This window comes from Choristoneura fumiferana, chromosome 6 (genome assembly GCF_025370935.1).
Source record: "Choristoneura fumiferana chromosome 6, NRCan_CFum_1, whole genome shotgun sequence".
Lineage (NCBI taxonomy): Eukaryota > Metazoa > Arthropoda > Insecta > Lepidoptera > Tortricidae > Choristoneura > Choristoneura fumiferana.
This window is the reverse complement of record NC_133477.1, coordinates 12,049,455-12,075,721: the sequence shown is the minus strand read 5'-3', so window position 1 is coordinate 12,075,721 and position 26,267 is coordinate 12,049,455. Positions and strand designations below refer to the sequence as shown.

The 26,267-nt window shown below is 35.6% G+C and overlaps 2 protein-coding genes across 2 annotated transcripts; both read right to left on the bottom strand.

Moving 5' to 3' along the window:
* Positions 1-5,125: 5,125 nt before the first annotated feature.
* Positions 5,126-6,983, bottom strand: LOC141428647 (dynein intermediate chain 3, ciliary-like). The gene has a single exon (XM_074088652.1). The coding sequence runs from the start codon at positions 6,961-6,963 to the stop codon at positions 5,206-5,208; it is 1,758 nt and encodes a 585-aa protein (XP_073944753.1). The 5' UTR covers positions 6,964-6,983; the 3' UTR covers positions 5,126-5,205.
* A 7,365-nt stretch (positions 6,984-14,348) lies between these two features.
* LOC141429086 (uncharacterized) lies at positions 14,349-25,936 on the bottom strand. The gene is made up of 4 exons (XM_074089274.1): positions 25,780-25,936; positions 17,554-17,634; positions 15,656-15,733; positions 14,349-15,327 (listed from the first exon to the last, which is right to left on the bottom strand). The coding sequence occupies exons 2-4, from the start codon at positions 17,612-17,614 to the stop codon at positions 14,804-14,806; spliced, it is 663 nt and encodes a 220-aa protein (XP_073945375.1). The 5' UTR covers positions 17,615-17,634; positions 25,780-25,936; the 3' UTR covers positions 14,349-14,803.
* Positions 25,937-26,267: the final 331 nt, after the last annotated feature.

Below are 26,267 nucleotides of genomic sequence, written 5' to 3'. Positions count from 1 at the left end.
ATCTGTTCTTGGAAACCATGTCATTGATTTTAATAAACAGAAAAACTGCATTAATACATTATAAAAAAAACTACTCAGCTCTGTAATCGAACCCGGACGTTTTGAAAAATAAAACTTAGATTATTAAAGAATATGAAATATTTATTGCTTATGATATGACCTACACTACGAATATCCAAATAGAAATAATGTACGTTTTATTTTTCTAAACGACCGGGTTCGATTCCCGAACTGAGTTCAAGTGTTTTTTTAAATGTATGAATGCAGTTTTTCTTGTTACGTACGTAAAATGGATGACATAGTTCCTAAGAACAGATCTTCGTATGCCTTCTAGTTTCAGAATTTCCCATACTGACCGATCTAAATGAGCCACCCTGTATATACGACTGAACCACAACACTGTCAGTACAAGTGTATATTTAAGCGAAACAGTAATTAAAGTACAGTATCTAAATTACCACGGCCTTTTAAGAGAACCGCCCATTATTCCACACCTGTAACTAATTTAATTTTAATTAAAATTACACCTCCACTGATACTAAGCTCATTTAAAATTAAGTAATGTTCAGTGTCATTACGCGGCACACTTCCTTGATTTCTTGCCAAGTTGCTGGGGTAGTAATTGTATAAATTAGCCAAGACGCGATCAAAGGGAGCCGGCAGCGTGCTTTGGAGCTCCCATAGAGCTAGTAATAAGAGTAGTAGAATGGGATGCGAGCAAAGCGACTATGGGGTTAAAAAGTCACGTGTAAGTATTAAATTTCCTAGCTCATTTTGTAATGAACCGTCCATCGATTTCCAATGAGTGTCGGTAAAAATGTCTCACGCTTTTCTGCTAACGCACTTACATTGTCATCCGCACCATCCACAATATTACTGTTCCAAATTTCAAGTCTATCTGATTATTAGAAGACAGCGTAGTCTGGCGGTTTTAGAAAAACTTGTTGAAATTACTTTTTTTTTAGATTTGGATGAAATTTCGTTTTCCTACTCAGAATCAGGAGCACTTTCGATTGTAATAGGAGAAAAAAACGTCCCAAGATTTTTTATTCCATTACGTTTACCGTTTTCATACATGTTTCTATGGCGGTATTGTAATGGATAACACAAAATTATATGAAAAACCTGCGACACCTTTTTCTTCTATTACAATTGAAAGTGCTCCTGATTCTGAGTAGCAAAACGAAATTACATCCAAATAAAAAAAAAGTCAGTTAGACAACTTTTTCTGAAACCGCCCATTCAATACAAAGCATGTAATTTTAGTTTTGTCGTAGGGAATGTCTTCAAGAATGGTTTAATTTAACTAGTAGGTGTAGTACCTACTAAAGTCTATGAAGACGATAAAAGCGTGTGTGGTTAGTATGTTGCACCTTTAAAATTAAACTGAAATTATTTTGTTTTTTTTTTTTTCATTTTAAAATTCAACCACATTGTGGTTTAATGAACTAAAAGAATTTCCTTGCTCACCCGCGACCTTGTGACAGACATTGTGTTTTATTTAAAGTTTATTTTGATGATTAGACGACCAGATGGCCTAGTGGTTAGGGAACCTGACTACGAAGCTTGAGGTCCCGGGTTCGATTCCCGTGTCGGGGCAGATATTTGTATGAAAAAAAAAATGTTTGTTCTCGGGTCTTGGGTGTTCACTATGTATTTAAGTATGTATCTATCTATATAATTACATTTATCCGTTGCTTAGCACCCATAACACAAGCTTTGCTAAGCTTACTTTGGGACTAGGTCAATTGGTGTGAATTGTCCCGTGATATTTATTTATTTATTTATTATTTATTATAATGTTTAATTTTAAAGGTGTGTCTGTGTATGTGCGTGTGTGTGCGTCGGTTCCAACGCACGACTGGAGTTACATTAAGTATGATGATTCTATGCAATAGGTACAGGAAAAATATACGCATCTCTTATAATAATGAAAACTGTCACATTAGTATTTCATAGAAAACGTGCGCTTTTCAGTAAACTCATAATATTAATATCCTTGTGCAAGGTCCGCCCGGATTGCTACCACCATCTTGCTCGCTACTCCTGCCGTGAAGCAGCAGTGCTTGCACTGTTGTGTTTCGGGGTGGAGAGTAAGACAGCCGGTGAAATTACTGGCACCTGAGGTATCCCATCTTGGGCCTCTACGTTGGCAACGCATCTGAAATACCCCGGCGTTGCAGATGTTTATGAGCGGTGGTGATACCATCAGGAGACCCACTTGCTCGTTTGCCATCCAGTCGAATAAAAAAAAATCTTCTCATAAAATTTCCAACGGGAATCTTATGCCTACGAACATCAATTCTTAACGAGTAAACTCCAAAAACGTTTGCACATTGATAGAAGGATAGGGAAAAGTGGCGACCTTGGTCCAAGCAAATAAAGCGATACGACTTCCGAGTAACATTTTTATTCCTCCTATAGTATTATTAGTTCTGTAGTTGCTCCCGTAACAATTATAATGCCTGCCGTATTACGTTGACACGTAGCAATCAGTTTGGTGATATTGGTCCCTTGGCTAGCGTAATAATACCGGGACAATAATGCTGTGATTGCATCAGCAATTGATCAAATTCTGAATCAATTTATTTCGAGTTGAATGTTGGTCATGTATAGATGACTGTGGCGTGAGGCATTCCATTGGCTGTCACGACTAGATGACTGGAGCCTTAATGCTGCACAGAAGAATAAAAAAAACACAGCCTTCCCAACAGTCACTTTATTCGAAGGTTTTACTTAACAATCGTCATGATTTTTCACAGATTTGTGCCTGTACAAAAATTAGCTATACAGCTTAAAATTTTGCAAACGTATTTCTAAATCGAATAACAGTCTTAACAAACCCATAACGTTTTAAACCCAGCACTGCAAGTGTAGACTAAAAAAAAATTATCCTCACTACGTGTCTTATTTAGTGTAGGGGAGGTAACTCTAAAAAAAAAAAAATTTAATTTACTGCTTTGTCGGCGTGGTTAACAAATTGAAATTGATTATACGTCCATACTAATATTATAAATGCGAAAGTGTGTGTATTTGTATGTTTGTCCGTCTTTCACGTCGAAACGGAGCGACGGATCGACGTGATTTTTGGCATAGAGATAGTTTATGGGCCCGAAAGTGACATAGGCTACTTTTTATCCCGGAAAAATGCACAGTTCCTAATGCATAACCGAATTCCACGCGGGCGAAGCCTCGGGCAAAAGATAGTAATTCAATATTTATTTCCATAATATAATAGATTTCTAACATTAAATCTCTAAGATAAGCCACAGATGGACGGACGGTCGGACATGGCGAAAATAAAACGGTTCCTCGTAGCACTACGGAATCTTAAAAATCTACATTTTATTTGATAAGTAAATAGTACTATTGTGCCCCGGCGCTAGGTAACATGTTTTACACGATGCTCAGCGTTTCTTTTTCCCTTTATTGCAATGAAATTTATGGCCAATGTTACTTGGAGGCGAATAAGCCATTCAACAACGCGTTTATTTCGCTTGCTTTGCAATTTTATGAATTTGTTCGAGTCGAAAGGATTTGTGAGAAAGCTTATTAACAATCCATCTAATCTAGGTGCTTATTTATTTGTCAGACTTTTTAATCCTACTAAGATAATGGAAACACGGAACAAGTTCGTGAGTATGTGTGTGAGGGCGACCCTGTTATGACAAAAGGATGCAACCCGGGTTTCTACTTCGGGATTCTACTTCATGCAAGCTTGTTACTAGTTCGATCCACAGTCCAGCACACAGTTCCATTGATAAGATATTGTATTGTATTGTATTGTAAAACTCTTTATTGTACATCAAAACACATGAAAATAACATAACACAGGATAATAAGATGTACAAAGGCGAACTATAGGCGATATTCGACATGACATTATACTGTAACCTCCAGTTTTTAACGAACGAACGAACTTTAAACGCCATTTACTCAAATCGACGATTTCAAGTTTGCCACGTTTTGTCATAACTGGGTAGGAGGGGGAGGAGTGAGTTAAACGTCATTTATTTTCGTTTATGGGTGAAGACCAAGTGAAGACCAAAAAGTTGCACACCGTTAAAGCTGCGTTAGCAGGTAGTTATGATTTTCATTAACCTTTTCCATTGTGACACGGAAATTATCCATACAAATCTATGATCCTATCCTATTCATGTTATATGTATAATATCGGCGGCCGATTGTAAAATCCGCCAGATTACGAAATTCCTAGGCATATCGTGAAATGGCGCCATTTCATGATGCCTTAAAGTTGGCCAGGCATATCAAGATGTGCCTGTGAAACCATACGGCAGATCGACGGACTGGACTACTGGACTCAGTACTGGACCGACGATATTGCAAGAAAAGTTACATTGACGCAAAAAATATATTCGTGAAAATAAATTATTTTTTAAATACTTATTTAACGTGCGAAATTCCAATTCCGGTCGATTAAGCGTCTTGGAAACGCGTGTACCTGAATAAGTAAGAAAATTTCCCTTCGCGGAGTAAACCGCAAGGGTTCTGAGGGTCTAATAATGCGTCCCGAATGTATTCACGCGAACAGATAACAAACAGGATACTTTGAGGTTCAAGACCGTGTTATAATGTATGTTTCAAGGAGAGGAATTTCTTAAGATAAACACTTGTGATAAGTTTTCTATAGTGAATATAGTGACGCAACGAGGTTTCGGCTCTGATTTCCGTTTCAACCATTTTCGGCCACAATTTTCAGCCGAGTCGAAGATTAGTTGTAATTTTTTTATAACATCCTAATAATCCTAAGCTCCTATTGCTACTAATATAAATGTGTAGGTTTGAGTATAAGAGTTTGTTTCTGTGTATGTTCGTTACTCCTTCACGCTAAAACGGTTCGACGGATTGGAATGATATTTGGTATAATGTAGGTAGGTAGCATCATAAGCTACTTTCTAACTCGATATTCCTACATGATCCGTAGAAAATCTCTAAATTTCAAAGACTGAACACGAATCCGCTCATAATTATTATTTTTTGTGGAATCTACACGTTTTCTACATTTAGGTAATTGGTTTATTGACTATATTAAAAATGAAACAATGTTTGTACAAATAATAAAAAAAATATTTACTTAATTAGTTAAAACCTATGATAACGTTAACTTTGACCACAAACATAATAATTATCTTCTCTGTTACTCACGTCAAATGCAAATACGGACTATTACAAAATTCAGTAAATTTATCGATGATGTTTAGGTTTTGGGATCTTAGGGATCTTAAATATATCAGCGTCTGGTGCAGCCTCAGGCGTACAGCGACGCATTTCAGCAACAACGGCTTTCATGTAGTCATCCTCAGCTACTTTTACAATTGCTTCTTCATCAACTACATCTTCTCTCATAGGCCCTGTAACCCCTTGTTGAGTTTTAAGTTTAATTTCTTTAATTCGGTTTTCTAAGAGATGCTCACGACGAGTTTCACGATCGAAGAGTTGTGCCATCAATGGTTTATCACGATCACCAGAAAGAAACAAATTTTCAGACAAAGAAAGCATGTGTAATCCTCCTTTCATATCGCCTATAGCGACAAAGCGACCTTCATCATGTACCTTTAGTTTTAATAATGGGCAACGAGCAACAGGCAACACTGCTACAGGAGCTCTGTATTTACGTAAAAAATCCCAAACACGAAACTTCCCATCAACCGAGATGCTCATATAACTTGAAACTCTTTGCGGTGACCAACATACATCATTGATTTGATAGCGATGGCTAATTCCAGTAACCATAGGGGATTGGTGGATGTCATCGCTCCAGATATGCACAGTAAAATCACCACAAGTAATAAACATTTTTGATAAAGTGGGACTTCTTTCCACAGCTTTCACAGGACCGTAATGTGCTTTGAAGAGACCAGCCATTATCTCTTGTGGTGTTTTTCCTTTTCGGTTGACATTAATTAAATATCCTGTGTCAGTACCACACAAAAATCTAGTGGGAAAGGCTTTATCAAAGTGCATTGAAGACACTCCTTCTGAATAAGCTAAACTTCTTGATTTCCCGGGAGGAACTCGAACACACATAAGCAATTCATCTGTTGGATAAGTAAGGTTACGAATATCCCACCACATGCATTTGCCATCCATCGATCCACTGAAAAACTCTGTCATGAGCCGAGAATTTATGTACACCAGGGACGTAACTGGATCTCTGTGAGCCAAATGTGCTGGACTTAATGTAACAGGTTGGGTGCTGGATCGTGTATCAAACAAACAAACTCTTCCGTCATCCAACCCACCCACCAAAAGTTGTGGTACAATAGGAGAACAAATAATTTGCCAGCAAGCATTGGGAGGATCAAATTCACCCAATGGTGCTGTAGGATTCTCTAAATCCCAAATGTAACATGTGTTGTTCAAATTGACGGGCCCAGTAACAGGATACGATCTATTACAATATGCCACAATTAGCTTGCTATCCTCTTCATAAGTCCACCCGATACATGATATTTGGCGATTTAAAGGATCTCTATAAACATTGATCACCTTTAATTTCGATTTTTCTGGAGGTGGTTGATCGCACATGTCCTTAAAATACATGTTATACATATCTATGGCATTGTTTTGCTTTATATAATGATCAAATGTTGGGGCTGTACCTAAGACAGCTTCGACGTAACTATCATCTCGCTCGACTCGTCGACGAACCCGACTTGTCGCTTCTTCGTCCCAAAACTGTACATCTTTCGCCCACCCACCTTCTGCGTGATTGACGCCTGTGTTATCGTAAGTTAAACTTCTTGTATTAACATAATGCTGAGACTTGGGATCGGAACATTGTGTCGCCGTATGAACTGGGTTGCGAAGACTATAAAGTTTCTGAATTTGTTCATCGGGATTTATAGAATCCAATAATTGAGTTGGACTTTCACAAAACATCGGTTGTCGACCAAAGTTTTTCCTTATTTTTGTGTATGTATACGTGTCGTCCATTTTCATAAAATTGAAAGAAATACTCAATAAGGAAAATAAGTCAATAACAATAACAATCTTAGATAACTGACATTTTCATTCGTTCAGATTTTAAATTGTGTCAAACAGCTGTCAGATTGCGTCTTAACATGAAAAACGTACTTAGGTAATTAAACTGGACAAGAAGGTCGGTTATTTTATATTACTCTCCCACTACATTATACAATAAAACATAGATAATAATATTTTCTACTGAACTAGTGAAAAAACCACACATAACAGAATTTACCCAAAATCTCAATAGAACAAGAACCTTATTAAGTTTTCTGACCGTGTACGCTGTATTCTCCAGGGTACCTACCAGAGCAAGCTATGACCTTCTAATACCGCCGCTGTAGCAAGGGTAACTTTAATTAATAATTCCATTGTGTAGCTACTACCGCAAATTGCTTGAAAATAGAAGATACTTTGCGCTCGCATGGTACGATATTGATACAACATTAATAAGACTTTGTTTTACACAAGTGTTTTAGTCTCAATTTAATGAACGTTGAACACGGGTAATTCAATTTATCCCAGCACTTTATGTGCATGTATATGAGTGTCGCAACGTAATTCTGCTAGATGTGAGACGTGTAAGATACAAGGTAATAACATAAAGTTGTATTGCGCGAACTTAGGATATTTGGAGACGAAGTGACGCCACGCTGACTTAAAACATTGACATAAAAACTGTTTACCATTTGGAACTTTGCCCTTTTATACCGCATTACAGAATTGGCAGATAAATAGTCAAACAAAATGAAAAAAAAAAACAAATAAGTATACTTACCCTACTAATAATATAGTAATAGGTACGTAAACGAACGTTTAGGATGTTTGGTAAATTCTGAAGCAGTTGTGAACTGTCCCAAAGTGGTTCAGGTTAACGGTAAGTAGTTAGGAACTGTTAATTTGTGTGCTAGAATTTAAACGTAGTGTTTATAATACGCAGTATGTACAGTCTATTTATACATATACCTACTTACATAATATGTATTCCGACATAATGTAAATTGTTATGGAAATAAATATACTTACTAAATGCTTCGCAGTCGAGGTCGCGGGCAACAGCTACTATATTATAAATATTTTTTATTAATTCCGAATACCTACATACTAAAATTATTTAATGCTTTCATGAGCGACACGGGATTCCAAAAAGTAAATATTAGCTTCAGGCTTTACGTAGACGGGGCTCTATCATATCCCCCACGTCTTTTTCCCGTCTATTTTTCCCATCTTGATTGCAGTACCTAATCCAGTTGAACTGCGTAATGTGAAGGAAACGTACGAGTATTTACCCACTTGGCGCCAGCGTTGGCTTCTAATGAAAATATTTCATTAGGTGTGTGAAGCCTTGTTTGTTGAGCTGTTTCCTTGACGAGGTAATTTTCTTTGTTCCATCCCAAGTCTTCCTATAGGTAGGGACTATTTGAGTTGTTAGCAAGAAAAATAGTGAACATACGGTTTGGCTCCATATTCTGAATAACTTTGAAAAAGTCTGATACTTCCAAGTTTTTATTTATTCAGGTCACAATGAGAAAGTGGTAATAAAAATTATCTATTGATCTTAATCGCTATTTTCATGGACGTACATTAAATAATAATTAGACACACGTATCAGACAATAATTTTAAAGGGTAATAATTACCTACTATTAAATGGTTACATCGAGATTTTATATATTTTATCGTAGACTACAAAAGTCCCGAGCTTTCAAATATTAGAGAAACTTTAATTTATTGAATCAGGCGCTACTTTGCGGAGGTCCATATCAATGAACTAAAAGAATAAGGTTGCGGGTGAGCAAAGGAATTCTTTTAGTTCATTAAAGAAACTGTTTGCAGTTTCAAACGGAATATGAACCAACTGAAATTGAAGACAGATTGATTCTGAAAGATCATTTTAAGACTCGTTGATGACTAGGTACATACAAGATTCAGTAGCATAAGTTTCAGTCACAGAAGCATATTTCTCGGGTAACGGGTGCATAGCATAGTATCTGTTAATGTATTTTTACCCGTTGCCTAGTACCCATAGCACAAGCTATTTATACTTAGGTACTTTGGAACTAGGTCAATTAGTGTCAATTGCCTGTGATATTTATATTTATGATATTATCTTTGATAAACACTGTAGGTGCGTAACAAAATATGTATCCACTTCGTCAGTGTTAAATATTTATCAGCCACCTTCTTCAACAAACAAGCATTTCTAATATATTTTCAAGATGCGCATTCATTACCATAATTACCAACACTAAAGTATCCTTCCCTTCGATTCAGGTAAAAGCTTTTCGTAATATATATTCGCTCACCAAAATATGTTTTGCCCAAATGGGTTAATGTTTGCGTATCATTTAGTTCAGGACTTTGCATATTACATGAAAACTATGTGGAGAAATTACCAGCGTGGTTTTAATAAATTTTATATAAATTATAAATTGCACATGCCCATTATTTGACAAGAACGTAATAATTCTCTGGTGCGGGATATTTATTGACGTCAGTGCCTGCTGGGTGCATAAAATAAATTTTATAGTTTGACACTTTAATATGGCCGACATTTTCATGAAATATGACTTCATATTATTTTAATGCTTTTAAACCTGGGAATAACGAGTAAAAAGTTTTAAAAGTCCGGATAATATGGTCAGAACACATAACTATTAAGAAGAGGAATAGAATTTTTATTCTGTGTAATTAATCTACCTAGCTTGCGTTACTAAATATTTTATTAATAGGTAACTATTGGTATTCACTTGACTTGTCTAAAAAATATTTGTCTTATTTCACGTTGTCTAACAGCTTTTACTATAATGAATAGTTTGTCTAAAGTCAATTTGTATAATTTCATTATTCATAATTTTCATTTAGTCGAATTTTCATTTTTACTAAGTACCTAATCATTTGCATAACTCTTGTTTTGTTGAAAACTCACTTTGCCGATTCTTATTTTAACTAATCATCATTTAGCCGAATAACATTTTAACTAGCATTGGATTGTCTAATATCGAATTATCATAATATTGGTTTTGCTCACTAACGTTATGTCTAATTTTGGTACCTAAATGTTTATTATAAAATAAGGTCAATTACGTAGGTTAAAATTGAAAGTAATTCGTCCATATATTTTACAAATTATTTATTCGGTTCAAGCAAATAACCAAACATAAAGGGAATAGGTATGACGACGAGCGATGCGAGAAGGAGTGTTAGGTAGAACTGCGACGCTACAGTACGCGACGCGAGCCGAGCGAGCGAAGCTAGCGTGCCGCGGTAGCGGCCGTCGATACGCCAGAACTGACTTTGTTTTAAAATACTATTTTATTTTGGAATTAACTAAAGTTAACGGAATGTATTCGGATTTACCGTGATTAGAATAAAATAAAATTATGTGACATGTATGTTAGACAAAACATAATTATGTCAGGCAACCGTTATACGAAATAAGTTTATACAATATGAAATTATGCGACATGTGTGTTAGACACAATATAATTATGTCAGTCAAACATTATACGAAATAAGTTTATACAAAATAAAAATTAGGTAATTTAAAATTAGGCGAAATAAAATTATTTAAAATAAGTAAAATGACTCACTAAAATGAAAATTAGGTAAAATGAAACATTAGGTTAAGTAATATTAGTTTATCTAAAATTAGGCACACTGAAAATAGGCAAAAAGTTGTTAGCCAAAGCAAGGTACAACCGTAACTATTTGTTATGTTGAAAAACAAAAAAAAAATTAAATTAAATTTTGCGCGTGTCAAAATCAATTTTGCGCGTCAAAAGAACTATACTTTACATTGACGCCATTAAAATAACATCAGCTACAAATTGAAATCTCTCAGGTAAAGTAACGAAGACTCGCTAGGTCCTCATAAAAAAATCATAAACTTCACATTTTCGCTTAATACCATTCGAGGCACGTACAGGAGCCCGATCACGTTCATCTTTGTTTTTTTTTATAGAATAATCTGTGATTTTTTTTGGTGCAAACCCGCAACATATGGGCTTGATAAATTGCCGACTCTCAGAAACGCCGCTGAAAAAACATGTCTATGAAAAATTGATCCGAGAATACGACTCGAATTTCTTAGCGTTTGCCCTTTCCTGTTCGTATTTTGTCCCGTATTTATAGGATATGTTTTTCTCGCGTAGTGGAACTTTCGCGTAGTGCAATATACATATTTGAAAAAAGAATTGGGAATCACACGATCTGGCACTCTATTAAATTAAATAACCGGGGAGATGTTGAGTTTGCGTTAACATTTAAAACATCACCTCCTATTCAACGCAGAACCTGGCATGTAGGCTAAAATAGAAATTGAATCTCTTAGTAATTTTTCATGAAAAATTTCAATTTTACCGTATGGTTTGGTAACGTAATTTCCATGTACCGTGACTTGTGTTCAAATCAGTACCGGCTGTCCCAAATCCCAGCTCTAATAACTTATGACAGCCAGAAATTTTCATTAGGCAAAACGAGTAACCCACGCCATAATTCCTTTTTCTTTTCGGTTATAAATGCCTCCATAGCTCGATGAATAGCAGCATGTCTTACAAGTGTCTCTTAAAAACGATGAGGATATTAATGTTGACTCAGGGTCCGTTGGACGAGGAAACGTAAATAGAACTGTTTGCGGAGGAACTACGCAAGTTTGCAGGGAGATCAGCTCTTGTAACAAGTAGGCTAAGTCTTTACCCCCGCTCCCGTGTCATGGTGATACACTATAACTCGAGTTAAAGTATTTTATGCCAACATCGATAATTGAGCCTTACTCTCGTGTATATGTTCCTATGCAAATTTACAGTTTTTTCGTCATCATAACAATAGTATGCTAAGACTCTACCCCTGCTTCCGTGTCATGGTGATACACTGTAACTCGAGTAACAGTGTATTGTACTAACATCAATAATCGAGCCTTACTCTCTTGTGTTTATGGAAATTTATAGTTTTTCAGCTTTGTCATTATCAGCCTGTGTCAGTCCACCGCTGAACATAGGTTTCTCACATGGCACGCCTATATCAATCTTCAGCTGTGTCTGCGTAGTTGCCACATATATCCGTGCAAAGTTATAACTTTATAGCATTGATAGTCTCTGAGCAAAGCCGCGTACGGACAGACAGATAGACAGACATGGCGAAACTGTAAGGGTTCCGTTTTTGCCATTTTGGCTACGCACCCTTAAAAGGCTTAAATATGTATTACATAAGCTCTCGTGAGACCTTATAGAATTAAACAGTTCATCTCATGAATATTAAAAAATACTTTAAAAGTTCTTCCGAAAAGATCGGGACGAGTCGACTTATAATCGTGTTATAATGAACCGTAACCGTTAAATTCAGTAATTTTATAAATTAATCAAATATAGGGCAGAAATAACAATTGCGATATAAATATAATTACTAAACAATTATAATATCAGATATTGTCTTTACGATACTTACATACAGTGTAGGTTTTTGTCTGCAGCATACTCTTTAATCTCGAACATTTTGCCTAACTTAAACATAATTCTTCAAAGTGTCAACTTATTTTTGTTATAGATTAAAGTTACCTATTTAATGGTCGTATCAGCACTTTCGTTCGGTATATTATCTTATTCCATACAAATGATATCCCTAATGACCCGAGCGACCTTAAAGGAAGGAAAAACTCTCAAGGTCACTAGCCCAAAAGACAGGAAGAATACTGAAAGAAATGTTTTCACGTCTTCCGATAAGGACGTCGCAGGTCACCCAGTCTCTCCATAATTTTGCATATACACGCAACAGATTCTAATTTAATATTTGTACTTTACGCCGAGCGTTGAGTGGATTCTTATTATAATTAATTTTAAACCGTTTGTTTATGTTTCCGTCACGATCTTTGCATAAAAATATTTAACTTGCGGCATCTTCTGTTTGTTTTTATAAAAGATGATTTAACCGTGGTCGATATTTTTATTATTTTTGCCGCATCCTGTTAGTAAGAAGGCTCCTTGAATGTATTTTTTTTTGATATCAGAGCTGAAGAAACATAACTTGTAAAAGTAAAACATATTTTTTCTGACATTGTTGCCTCACGAAATTCTCGATCATAGCCACAGTATGGCGGTTTTATAATAAATTTGTCTTTCGCGTGCACATTTTGTGGAATTGTAGCACGGCTGTGTCATTATGTTAAGTACCAATCTTAAAGCTTTCTTGCGAAGAAAACAGCTTTTTGGCATAACGTTTCAGGAAAGATTTTTTGTAACATTTAAATAATTTCAAATGTTTTCTTGTAAGTACTTACTTGGTATACATTTAGCTCTAAGACAACAGAACATATCTATCTATGTAAACGGAATAAAAGTTTATAATCACATCACTTTTCAATTTTTCATATAACTTTGTATGCAGTGATGCAATATTTTTGCTCGTAGGTATATACCTATTCGTCAACATTCTTGTCCTTGATTATAAAATTAAAATCACTAAATAAAGAAATGGATGAGTTCATACTCAATACGAATGTTCATACTCGAACTCATGTACGAATACGAGTTTAATATTATTGCTAATGTCGACCCCATGGCTCGCTAACGTCTTACCGTGCGATGAAAACTCCGATGCCTAGAGGTATGAGATAAAGGTAATATTGCCGTAAAGTGCATAAGCTAGAATCATTATTATTCGAACAAACGGGAGGTAAATAAATATCTTACGAAAATCAGCATTCGGAAATAGTAAATTTCTTATTTAATTAATCTTAGGTATCTGTTCTATACAACAAGTCTCGAAATTAAACATACGGTACCTATTGCGTACGGATCGATTAGAAACACTTTGTTATCCGCAGATATACTTGAGATTGTGTGAACAAATTGCTGTAAGTAGGTGTACACAGTAAAATGTAATTAGGAAAATTCCCATCTGGTATTCCCAAAGGCAAGGGATAACACATGTCTGCAATAAATAAGAGGAATGGGATAAGACGGGAGTCGAAAAAGAGGCCATGGATGAGTATGATAAATAAGTCAATTATTTCACCTTACACCCCTGGCCATTATTTCTCGCGAAATGTATGGGATATTGAATCTTATGTTTCGGAAACGAAAAGACTTTTTCAGTTAAAGTTGTAATTTACGCCACACCCTGGCCATGAGAGGTTTTGGATTTTCTTTTGATATTTCTGCTGTTTTTGTGTTGTAAAAAGTGGCAGACATTATGTGTTCGTGTAATTCGTTTTCCTTTCCCTTTTATAAGGAATACCTATACCTAGGTACCTATATTACCTTGCTAAAGCGTGTAAATGTGCGTGTGCTCTTTGTAAATATTTCTTCATCGATATAAATGTTAACATTACGGATAAGTGAGATAAAAGTAAAACAATAAGTGTTTAAATAATCAAGACTTTATTGTTTCAACGATTTTTTCAAAGATCTTCATAAAAGAATTATTAAATTGAGTTCAAATATATTACAGATAACAACAATCTATTGTACATGGATCTACGTTTACGTTTATACTTATTAAAATGACGGGATGAAATGTTATAGGAATTAACGCCAAACTTAACTTAATAAAAAATATCTAAAAACTAATCTAAAAAGCTAGGCTTTAATTAAAAATATCAATATGTACTTTATATGAGAAAAACCAGTTAATGTGAGAAAAACAATTAAAGAACACAATGTGTTTTAGCTTTATTAAACTACTGGGATCGTGTAATAGCCCGTTTCCTTCATAAAACTTTAATTTATCGACTCTGCGTTCGCTTGGTCCCGTGGCGCCTATTAAAAAAGATATTCAATTTTCCTATGAATTCACAAATCTAGACAGCGTGAAATGTCCTATCTCACAGCTGTGACAGCTATCACAACGTTCCGTCTGCTTTTACTTCTGTTTAATTTCACAGTTTTATAGCTAAATTTGTGCCTTTCATGAGACATTAAATGATTTTCTTCACTTGATTGGTTCGCTTTCTTTTTCACTTTGATCCATCTATCGTTTTTCCAGTCGTATTTTTTTCCCATGTCTTGTAAAATATCTTCGAATTTGGGCCACTTTGAGCTCACTACATTTGCTTTCTCAGTGGAAGTAATTTCTTTTATTACGTCAAATTTAGGTGCTCCTCCGTTTGAGAAAGTATTTCTGAGCGTGGATGGAATTTCGTTCCTAGTTAAGTTATTTGTTATATTCCCGATGACCGTGCTCGATACATTTAAATTGTTTCCATAGTCATTTACTTCGTTCTTATTAAAACTATAGTCAGCTGTTTCTAACGCCTTTTCTTCTCTGTCAGTAAAGTATTCGTGTTTCGGCCAATCGTCTGAATATTCGTCGTAGAAATCTTCTATTTCGTCTTCAATCTTTTCTGCAAATATAACTAATTATGAGTCACGTTTAACGTCACACCTTATCTCATTAATTTGAGCAGGATCTATTAATTTAGTTGCCGTTTATTGCAACTACCTTAAGCATGAACACTGCTTCAAGTTTAAAAATGAGTTCGTCGGTCATCTAAAAATAAATTGCTGAGCAGGTACTATTTTCATTTATGATACATATATATGTATTTAGCTCGATCATTGTAAAATTTAAAGAATATAAGGCTTTTTGTACATCTTATAAGGAGATATTTATTGAACACTATAGTATTCAGTCATAATAGATTGCTCAACTATAATATCAAGCATAATTACCAGCCATTTCCTTGAATTTGGCTATATCTTTTTGAAGATTTTCTCTGTATTTCTTCTTCCAGTTTCCGTTGCCTTCATCTATGGACATAAATATAAAAATTAAACATTATAATTTAAAAACGCACACTTGTTTTAAAATTTCATAAATCAGCTTGACTTAAAATTTGGTAGACATTACGTGGGATGACAATGCAATTACAGTCAACGCAAAAATAAACTCGGCCAAAAAAAGATATATTAAAAAAAAATTACCAATGAATTATTTCTGTATTCAATCTGTATTACAGGTCAAAATCAATATCACATTTAATGATTTTCATGTTCAAAGTTGGAAAACCAAATCTGACACCAAAAACTACCTGGCCTCCAAGTGACAGAATTTTTAATTTGTATAAATAATATGATATGAAACTATTACACGTTCAGCTTGAGCTGTTGTTTCCACTCGAGCCCAGTTCAGATTGGAGACTTTGGGGCTGTTTCACCACCTATTGATTCATTTTAATTGACAGATACATTTGATGCACTCTATTCGAACAAAACAAACAGAGACGGCGTCATATTTATCCGTCAAATAAAGTTAATTAATGGATGGTGAAACAGGGGGTTATACGAGTACTCGTATTGTTGTTTTCAGTGACAGAATATGCAAGCGTTAACACGTTCACTACGGCATTGGGTCGAATATATCCGATGTAGAACTTTCCTCCGGTGCGGGGATGAAATTACTGCTCTAAACGCTGGTGCGGGATAGATATCTCTGTATTTTGAATAAGTAAAAAAGGGACAGCTAGTGTCTTGTCAATGTTTCTTCAAATATACGCAATTTACGCAAAAAACACTCATCGGATATTTTCGACCCCATGTCGACCAGTGCGAAAGTATTTTCATCTAGTGCGTTTATCGGGTCTTAAAGACCCGATGCCCGGTGACCCGATAGCCGGACTAGATTAAAGCCTCGTTCGGCTAGTGCAGTCTAAGTGTGTAGGTGGATGACAGTTGCAGTGCGAGATAACGTGAATAAAATTATCGACCATGAAGCGGTCGAGGAAAATGTTGTTTATGAGTGAAAAAGATGAGAATGAACCTGAAACCATTAAAAAGAAAAAAGAGGCTTTACCTGCCAGAAAAATAATAATTCGTAAGCGAAATATTGCTACAAATAATGTTTACACTACAATGGGCATAAAAAACGAAATTGTTCGGGATGTTAGGATAAATTACGCAAAACATTGAATAGCAAAGATGCCGGAAATAAAGTCAAAAAAGTGAAAACAATGTGCGAAGCGTGTAAAAAAAAACATTTTGTCGCGAATGTTATAATGTATCACATAAGTTCAACGTGTCGTCATAAATAACATAACATACATGACATAACTAAAAACATTAAGTGCTGATTGTACAAACTATTATTTTGTATCCCAAAAAGTCTTATTAATTAAAATTACTTACTATCGATATCGTTATTTTATTTCTACCCCTAAAAAAATATCGATATTGTAAACAGTCAGTGCGGACATGGGGTCTAAAAGATCCGACAGATTGTTCTTTGTTTTGCCATCAAATCATACAGTGAATCTACCTGTGATTTGAAGATAGACTAGGTTGACTATGTAAGAATATGTTGTTTTAAATATGTATGTATGAATCATCATAACTACGTCGATATTCACAATTAAACAAGAGCATACCTAACGGGTCTCTTTGACCCGTTAACGCACTAGAATATAGTTATGCATCGGATCTTAAAGACCCCATGTCGTACCCAAGTAAAGTCATTTGCCGTAGTGAACGTGTTAAGCTACTTTCGACCTGAACGTAAAAGTTGTGACACTACAACACAATCTAACTTAGTTTAACTAATAATGTCTTGTAAGTCTAATCATACTCGTACATACCTATACACATGGTGAACACAACCATCAGACAACACGTGAAGTGAACGAAGCTCTTCGACATTATTAAGCTTCTGCTTGCAGCTGAAACAAATGGAATTTTTAATATCTTCGTGCACGAAGGTGCTTTATACAACCCCATCAATAATAACATAATTTTACAATTAACTGAATTGATATCTAGGTATATTTACTTTAAAATACTATAGAACCAACTGGGAATCGTGACCCACTGTGGAACCTTCTCGCAGAAAAAATCATAATGACATCGCATTGCTTGACAAGGGGATTCATTGTATTATGATTGGTTTTTTGGAGTCTTTTTGTATTTTTATTTCAACTCCAAATTTGTTACTTTTACGGGTATCCCGTGAAACCATATCGAAAATACAAACTGAGACATGAATGCACAGAAAAACCAGAAAAAGAGACCAGCACTGGGAATCGAACCCAGGTCCTCAGCATTCCGTGCTGCGTGCTATAACCCCTACACCACTGCTGGACAGGAATCTAGACACGAATTTTTCCTATGCATACATATCTCAGGTTGCTTATTTCTACTTTGCTACTTAAGCAGCAGCACTATTAGTATTTTCGATATGGTTTCACGGGATGCCCGTAAAAGTAACAAATTTGGAGTTGAAATAAAAAATACGAAAATACTCCAAAAAAACAAACATAATTTGATTGCTTAGTAGCGACATCTCTTGTCTGGGTGAGCGGTTGGTTTCGAAAGAGTGTGACGTCTGTCGACGCCACATAGATGTCGCTAGTGCTGCTGCTTAAGTAGCAAAGTAGAAATAAGCAACCTGAGCTATATGTATGCATAGGAAAAAATCGTGTCTAGATTCCTGTCCAGCAGTGGTGTAGGGGTTAGCACGCAGCACGGAATGCTGAGGACCTGAGTTCGATTCCCAGTGCTGGTCTCTTTTTCTGGTTTTTCTGTGTTTCAGTTTGTATTTTCGATATGGGATTCATTATGACACTTGTTTACTGTGAGAATGTTCTACGGTGGGTCAGGAATCAAATGGTTAAACTGCATCTACCTAAAAACGAATGAATTCAATGATTTTAATATTTTAAGCGTTTCCGCTTATCCTTTTAGCTAGAAACCCACTGACAGCGAAGGCGGAAAGGTGCGGCGCGTGGCGGACGCGGTACCGGTTGTAATATTCGAGCTAACATGAAAGAGGCCACACAGAAATAAGCGTGGCGCGTTGGTTCCTTTATAATTTTCAATAAAAATCCTACAGCCTAATATTATAATAAAACATTATCTACGACTTTAAGGGCTGCAGTGAGAGGTCACACCCCATTCACATAGTAAAAACTTTAATGAACTTCATACTGCAAAGTAGGTTAAATCTAAAACTGAGGTTGGTATTAAGGTGATAGCTTTCCCATACAAAGTAGAACGCAAACTGACAAAAAAAGTAAAATAACTCAGTAAATTACACAAGGGGAAGTTAATCAAGTGTTACATTTTAATGCAGAACTTTTGTGAATAAGTACGTAAGAAAATTAGGATGGCCGTTGGACTCACATTTAATTAACGCTTAAGAAAGAAGTTTCCTTTCTTTTTAGGGTTCTTTAGCCAAAATGGCAAAAACGGAACGCTTAAAGATTAGTTCTCTCCGTATGTCACGGTTATAATAAATGGAAACAATATTATAAGAGCTTAAGTATTTTTTTTAATATATATCAAGGTTTTTTTTTCTGCACATATTGCTGTAGTTAGGTATTTATAATACGAAAAAAAATCAAAGGAGGCATTTTATCATACTTTACTCTCTTTCAAAATCATTGGTCCTAAATTTTTTTGATACATTAAAGAAGAATATTATTATTTAACCTGCGAAAGTCGTAAAAATTTTGACACCTCGTCTAACTTTTGAATCGCATATTAAAAAAAATCGATGTCTATCGATATACCTAATCAAATAAACCATCATGCTTAAGTAATAAAGACGTTTAACGAAAATTGATTTGAACAATGCAGTTATGAAAGTTATGGAGATACCTTCTGATTATCGCCAAAACAGTTTTTGTCTAGTATAAAAGGACTTAACTGCCACTTTTTTACGAAGATGTGCTTTTTTGTGCTGACGGCTTAACAATCATTATAACGACCATTTAATTTCACTTTGATGACGGTTGGTTACGTGTGATCCGATACGCACTTGGGCGATTTGTCACATTAAACAGAACCACTTCCATATTCCCTTATTGCGGAACCATATTCTCTTGGTAAAGTTACAAGTCTGAGCTATAATCCTATAAGTACTTATACTTATAATATCTTCGGTTGGTGTCACGTAACTTTATCCACTAACTACTTGTTCTATGAAAGTTTGAACAATGAGGATTATGTCAGAACAGATATATCCAATTCACGTAGTTGCGAATTACGAGTAAATATGACATAAGTAGATGCGTGCTTAATCTTCTGCCAAAAAAACAAGTAGGTAGGTAATACCAACATTGGGCATGAGAAATGTTTAATTGTGTGCGTGTTTTCTTTTTACAAGCTTGAAATACAAATCTTGCAAGTTAAATTCGACCCACTTCGCATTCGGATTGTCTTGAATTTTGGCATAGTTATGTAAATTGCGTGACAATACAATAATCTGGAAGTGACATCCTGGTAGTCTGGCCAGGATCGTCTCCGCAGGACAGAACTCTTCAACGGTGAATGGCATCGACTTGAAATTTGGTATGCAAGTATAGTTTGGGTGACAATGCAAGTAAATTTGACAAAAAGTACCTACAGTCAATTTTTACCAATACTTTTTATGTGAGTTAGTTAGACATTATTGAGACTGAATTCGTAATCGTTTTCCAGTGACTCTTCTTCTGTTATTTTTTTACGGTCGACATTGTTGTTATATTTTTATTGTAGTTAAATTGTTCATTGTTACGTTTTCCGTTGTTTTTCGTTTATTTTTATATGAAAGGATGGATTCCGGTCCAAGTACTTCTCGGTCAAAAGACGACTTATAAGTTGTCTCTCGTAAAAACGGCTCTTTTATCGAAAATAGAAAAAAATATGGTAACAACAGAACTTTATATAATATTTCTAGCGGCCCATACCTTGCAATCCCCTGAAAAGTCACTTTGAGAATGACGAAACTTTGTATACATTTTTTCCGTGGGATTAGAAATCTGGGTTAAGCAATAGAGATGGCAGGGTGTCGTCTATTAAGCTTAGCGTATCGAGTACTCAGACGTTTACCTTACGTATATACTTAAAATTACTCAGAATCTGCTGTAAAGTAAAGTGAATTATGAAGTTCAATATCAAAGCAAGTGTATAAACTAATCTATTAAGTTGGTACTCGTAGTAACTACAACATAGGCTGTGCTCACACTTTATACTTTTATGAACTTTGTTTACTGAAGTCAATTCGACGCCTTAGGTCGCTATGCCGACCTATATATACGTCCCACTACTGGATACAGGCTGCGTCTCAGAATGAGAGAACTTGGGACGTAGTTCTCACGCGGGCCCACTGCGGATTCGGAGCTTCACATAACACATTGAATTGCTTCGCAGGTTTGTGCAGCCTTCACCGTAAAGCTTGTGGTAAATTTCAAATGTAATTTCGCACATGAATTTCGAAAAATTTACATATGCGAGCCCAAGTTTAAATTCACGATCAAATGCTTGTGAGGCCATAATATATCAAACCAATTGGCCATCATGGCTTTTTTCCAACACAAAATTAATATGGTATCACAATATGACAGGTAAATCAGCTGAAGCAAAAAAAAAGATAAATTAGGTGCGTATTCACTTGTTTATAAACACCTGTTACTATCTAACCTGACTTGGTAAAGTAAGAAAATAAATGGGTTAAGTTTAACGATCTACGTAAATAAAGACAACGAGTCAAGTAAGCATAATAACCTCTCTCTGCGAGGGCTTAAACTTTTGGGTATTACATCATCATCACCATCTCCCTTATAGGAGACGCCTATGCCCAATAGTGGACGTCCTACGTCTAATATGATGATGATGATCATCATATCCCACCTTTATGAATTTCACTGCTAGGCACATGGCTCTTCTTACAATGGCCTTAAATATTCTGTAGTTCTCACACAAGCCCGGTGCAGATTCGGATCTTCCAACACTTTACTTGGATTACTTCGCATGCAGGCAAAATCGAAATTCGTATCGTCCCGTCCCTCTCACTCTCGCATTAAATAATAACTGCGTCATCGTGACGACGGCAAGATACGAAGCCCGAATTTTGTAGTTCGTAGTATAGGGCATGCGGATACAAGCCCAGTTTTAACCCCATAATCTTCCGTTTATAGGCTTCAAATGACTAGGTTACCATTTCTCTAGAATCTATCTTTCACATAATAAAATAATGTGCACTCAACTTGAGCATATTTTCTAATGCGCGATAAATAGGTATGATTGAAATAATATTCAAAAGCAGAACCCAAGGCAGCAACTAGTGCTATTCAAATTCATCCAACAGAAGTTGGTCGGACTTTTAATTTATGTCGGCCACTTGCGCGCCTTGCGGATTAAAATGTGGACTTTTCTTTCTCTTATTCTATTCAACACCTGCTACGTTTTACTTTAAATTGCCTTTTTAATAACACTGTTTTCCGCATTAAATGCCTGACCTGGCATTGTTTATTTATAATCAGCCCGTTTTGTAGGACTTTTTATGCGTTGGCTATAACAAAATCGAATACCTTAATTCCCATTATATTATAGGTTCGAACCCGAGCTTGAAATCACGAGCTTTTGCGTGTAAGGCCGTATAAACCAGTAAACTACCACGGGTATATTAATGTACAAAGTTTTGTTTGTAATTTTACTATGGACTTTTCGGTGAGGAAAATCTTCTTGAAGTATCCTGCATACATTGCGAAGGAACTCTTATGGCGTGTGTAGGTCCTAATCCTTGTCCAAGCCTTTTCATTCTGAGAGGAGATTTATGGTCAGCAGTGGGACGTATAGAACAAAGCTACCTCATAGAGTATAGATTCTCTCTAAACCTTATAATTATAGCAGTGTGATAAGCGTAGTTGCTTTTTGTGAAGCTTCAATACCTACTAGTTCTAAAATGAGTCAAAGCTAGAACATATTGGAAAATAAGAAAATTATAGCTTGGCTTGGGAATCAAACGCGATTCCTAATCTTTTTTTTTCATAACGGGAATGCCATAAAAATAAAAAGAATGAGCCATACGTGCAAAGGATTCCGTACTAATATGCGACAAATTTTCATTCTTACCTTCGGTCGACTAGGTACTACTCGTTTACTTAATAGTAAATACTACTAAGCTCTGATAGTTTTTCTTCTAAATTCGTTATATATACTACTATCATGCATTTATTCAGATTTTTCAAGCCAAAGGAGGGGGGGGAACACTTGATTCAAACAATATTTTGCAAATGGATCTCAAAAACGATCTTAGCATGCCTCTAATGTTTCTGAAATACCTATACAATGATAGTTCCACGACGGATTTAGACAAGAAAAAAAAACCATCCTTACTTTACGTGTGGGGGAGGTACTTACCTACTTCAAAGACCTTAACATTTTGTCATTTTGTTGTGTTTGTTGTTTTTGGTCTCACCTCAGAACTGATTGTTACGTAGGTATACTTAGGTACTCAATGGCAACAAATTATTTCATTGAATTTTATTTAAGTAAATAATTCTTGATTTGCATTTAATCTACAGCGTTTGAGTCTCAGCTCACAAACTTAATTTATTTCAAATTAAAGCAACGCTGGAAAATAAGTGAATCACGAAGTTTTAACTAAATACCCGAGTTTTCTTCGGACGGTGCACTATTTATAAAGCCTGCATCTTAGTGGCGTCATAAACTTTAAAGCGACTTTAGGGTTGCGTACCTACCTCTTAAAAAAACCGGCCAAGAGAGTTCCGTACAAATATTTTTATTATATGATGTAACTAAAAATGTATGCTTTTCGCAATTTTTCCTTTATCCGTGCTATAAGACGTTGCTTCCGAGTTCACGGGAAGTACCCTGTAGGTTTTGGGGTGCCGTTTGAAGGATACAACAACAATTGATAAAATGCTACCATTGATATAATTTTTATTTAATATAATTTAATTTATCTTAAAAACCAAACTTATTTCTATTGTTATTAATTCGATTTGATGTACTTTGGGTTAGGTCAGGTTAGGTTTATTTTATAAAAAAGTTCAGTGAAGCTCCTATCTTTGGAAATTATATAAAATGTTGTTATATCCGTTATTCCGTACAAATATTTATATTATATATGATGTAACTAAAAATGTATGCTTTTCACAATTTGGTCTGTATCTGTGCTATAAGACGTTGCTTTGTACCAAATTTCAAGATTCTGAGTTCACGGGAAGTACCCTGTAGGTTTTGATTCCCTTGCGAGTGTCGAAAATTTGCAGCATAAACGGTGTATATTTTGATTGTGTTGGCTTAGAAGTTTGATTTTTTCACAGCTCCAAGAGACAGTAGACCTGAGTATTTGATATGAATTTCAGCTTGATATTTCCACGCGTTCCTGAGAAAAAGGGCCTTGACAGACAGACGGACAACAAAGTGATCCGGTTCCGTTTTTTCCTTTTGAGGTACGGAACCCTAAAAAAACTAAAATAAACCAAACAAACAAGCTTGTACCTACTATGGGTACTACGCAATGAATAAACATACGTTTGTAAATAAATACAACATAATTATACATAATTTAAGACTCGAGGTCCAACAATTTTTTTATTATGGTTCAGATCCTGAGCCCTAGCTCAGACTTAAGCTTAATCCTTAGCAAAAACAGAACCCTTAAAGATCACTTCGTTGTCAATCCGTCTGACTGTCAAGACCTTTTTTTAGGGTTCCGAAGTTAACTAGGAACCCTTTTCAATGTACCTACGCGTGGAGGTACATCGCATATGAAATCAAAAACTGTCGTAACTCAAAATTTGGGGCTTTTGAGTTAAGTATACAGAAAAATAGAGCATTAAAAAAACATTTATTTCAGACCTTATAAAAACGATCCGTAGTATGGTTAGTAAAATACAGAAATTATTAAATTAATTGTTAGTAAAAATACAATAAAATTAAAATTATACAATTTATTGAATCAGCGCTACTTTGCGGAGGTCCATATCAATGAACTAAAAGAATTTCTTTGCTCGCCCGCGACCTTTATGATAGCTAAGTTAATGCAAAATATGCGTGTTCATGCAGTTCCTCCACCTCCACACTGTAAGAACACGCACAAATTACACAAACTCATCTATTACCACCACCACACTATACTGATGCGTTTCGAACTCAACCAGAGCTCATCTTTAGAGCAGAGTTAGATGTCTAACATCTGATAGCTTGGTGTACTGTTGTGTTGCTGTGTGTGTTCTTACAGTGTGGAGGTGGAGGAACTGCATGAACACGCATATTTTGCATAAACTTAGCTATCATAAGGACGCGGGTGAGCAAAGAAATTCTTTTAGTTCATTAAAATTATACAGTTAAAAATTTAAATTAAATATAATTATTTGATTCTGCCTTTAACAGTCTCTACATAATAATTTATTAAAGGGCAGTCCAGTCGTTCGTTTAGGCAACACCTTCAGAAGGCTGTTATTACTACTTCGCACTCGTCTCAGCAGTGAGGCGGCTCTCTTTCTCCTTACAGCATTTGTTCTCGATTTTTCTGTATACTTAACTGAAAAAGCCCCAAATTTTGAGTTACGACAGTTTTTGATTTTAAGTGCGACGTATCAAGCTAAAATTTATATAAAACTAGCGGACCCGGCAGACGTTGTCCTGCCCGAAAAACCACTAGCTACATTAAAATTATGATAACATACCAACAACAGCGCCATCTAGCGGGTTCAATTTATATAAATACGTTCTTTAATTTGAGGGGAGAGTTACCGTGTCGACGGGATATTGATCAATAAATCTTCACGGACGGACAGACAGACAGACAGACAGTTAGACGGACAGACATGGCGAAACTATAAGGGTTCCTAGTTGACTACGAAACCCTAATAAAAAACAAAATAAATAGTATACTTACCCGTTCAAAGCCAAGGTGGGCGGTTAATTGAAAATAATAATAGCTTTTCGCTGCTACCATACTAATTGCAAAAAAGGAAATTGTAAATTGACCATAATAGAAAAGTTTAAGTAAGTATCTGTCTATTTTATAGCATCTAAACAAAATTCTTGAATCAATTTAAAAAATTACGAACCTTTTAATTTCAACGAAGCACAAACCTCCAAGATTCAACTTGAATGCGAATTAGCTAATTTCAGAGTAAACTAGCGTTCAATCTTAGCACGAAACTTTGTTCTACTTTGTTACGAATCTCGTCTCGATAATAGAACTACGCGTGGTCTCCCGCTGAGAGTTCGTAGCAGACTAAACCTGCGAGTAACTCTATTCAACCACCCCTACCTTTTATTTTGAATATTTGCGTCACGCAAAGCAGAGACCTTACATTGCGCGTTTGAAATGGAATATTTGACAAACCGCTGACTAGAAGAAGAAAGGGATTTGAAGCGTGTTGAAATTTCCTCTGAATCCCTTGGTTTCGTTTGCTTTTCCGGCTTTCGTAGATTTTCCTATAACCAAAGTGCTTAAGCCTGTATTGCATGTTTGCAGGGAAGGTGGGCTTTTCAATCAGATGCGCTGCCCTACCTACGACCTGTATGGGATACCTACCGTTGCATGTGTGGG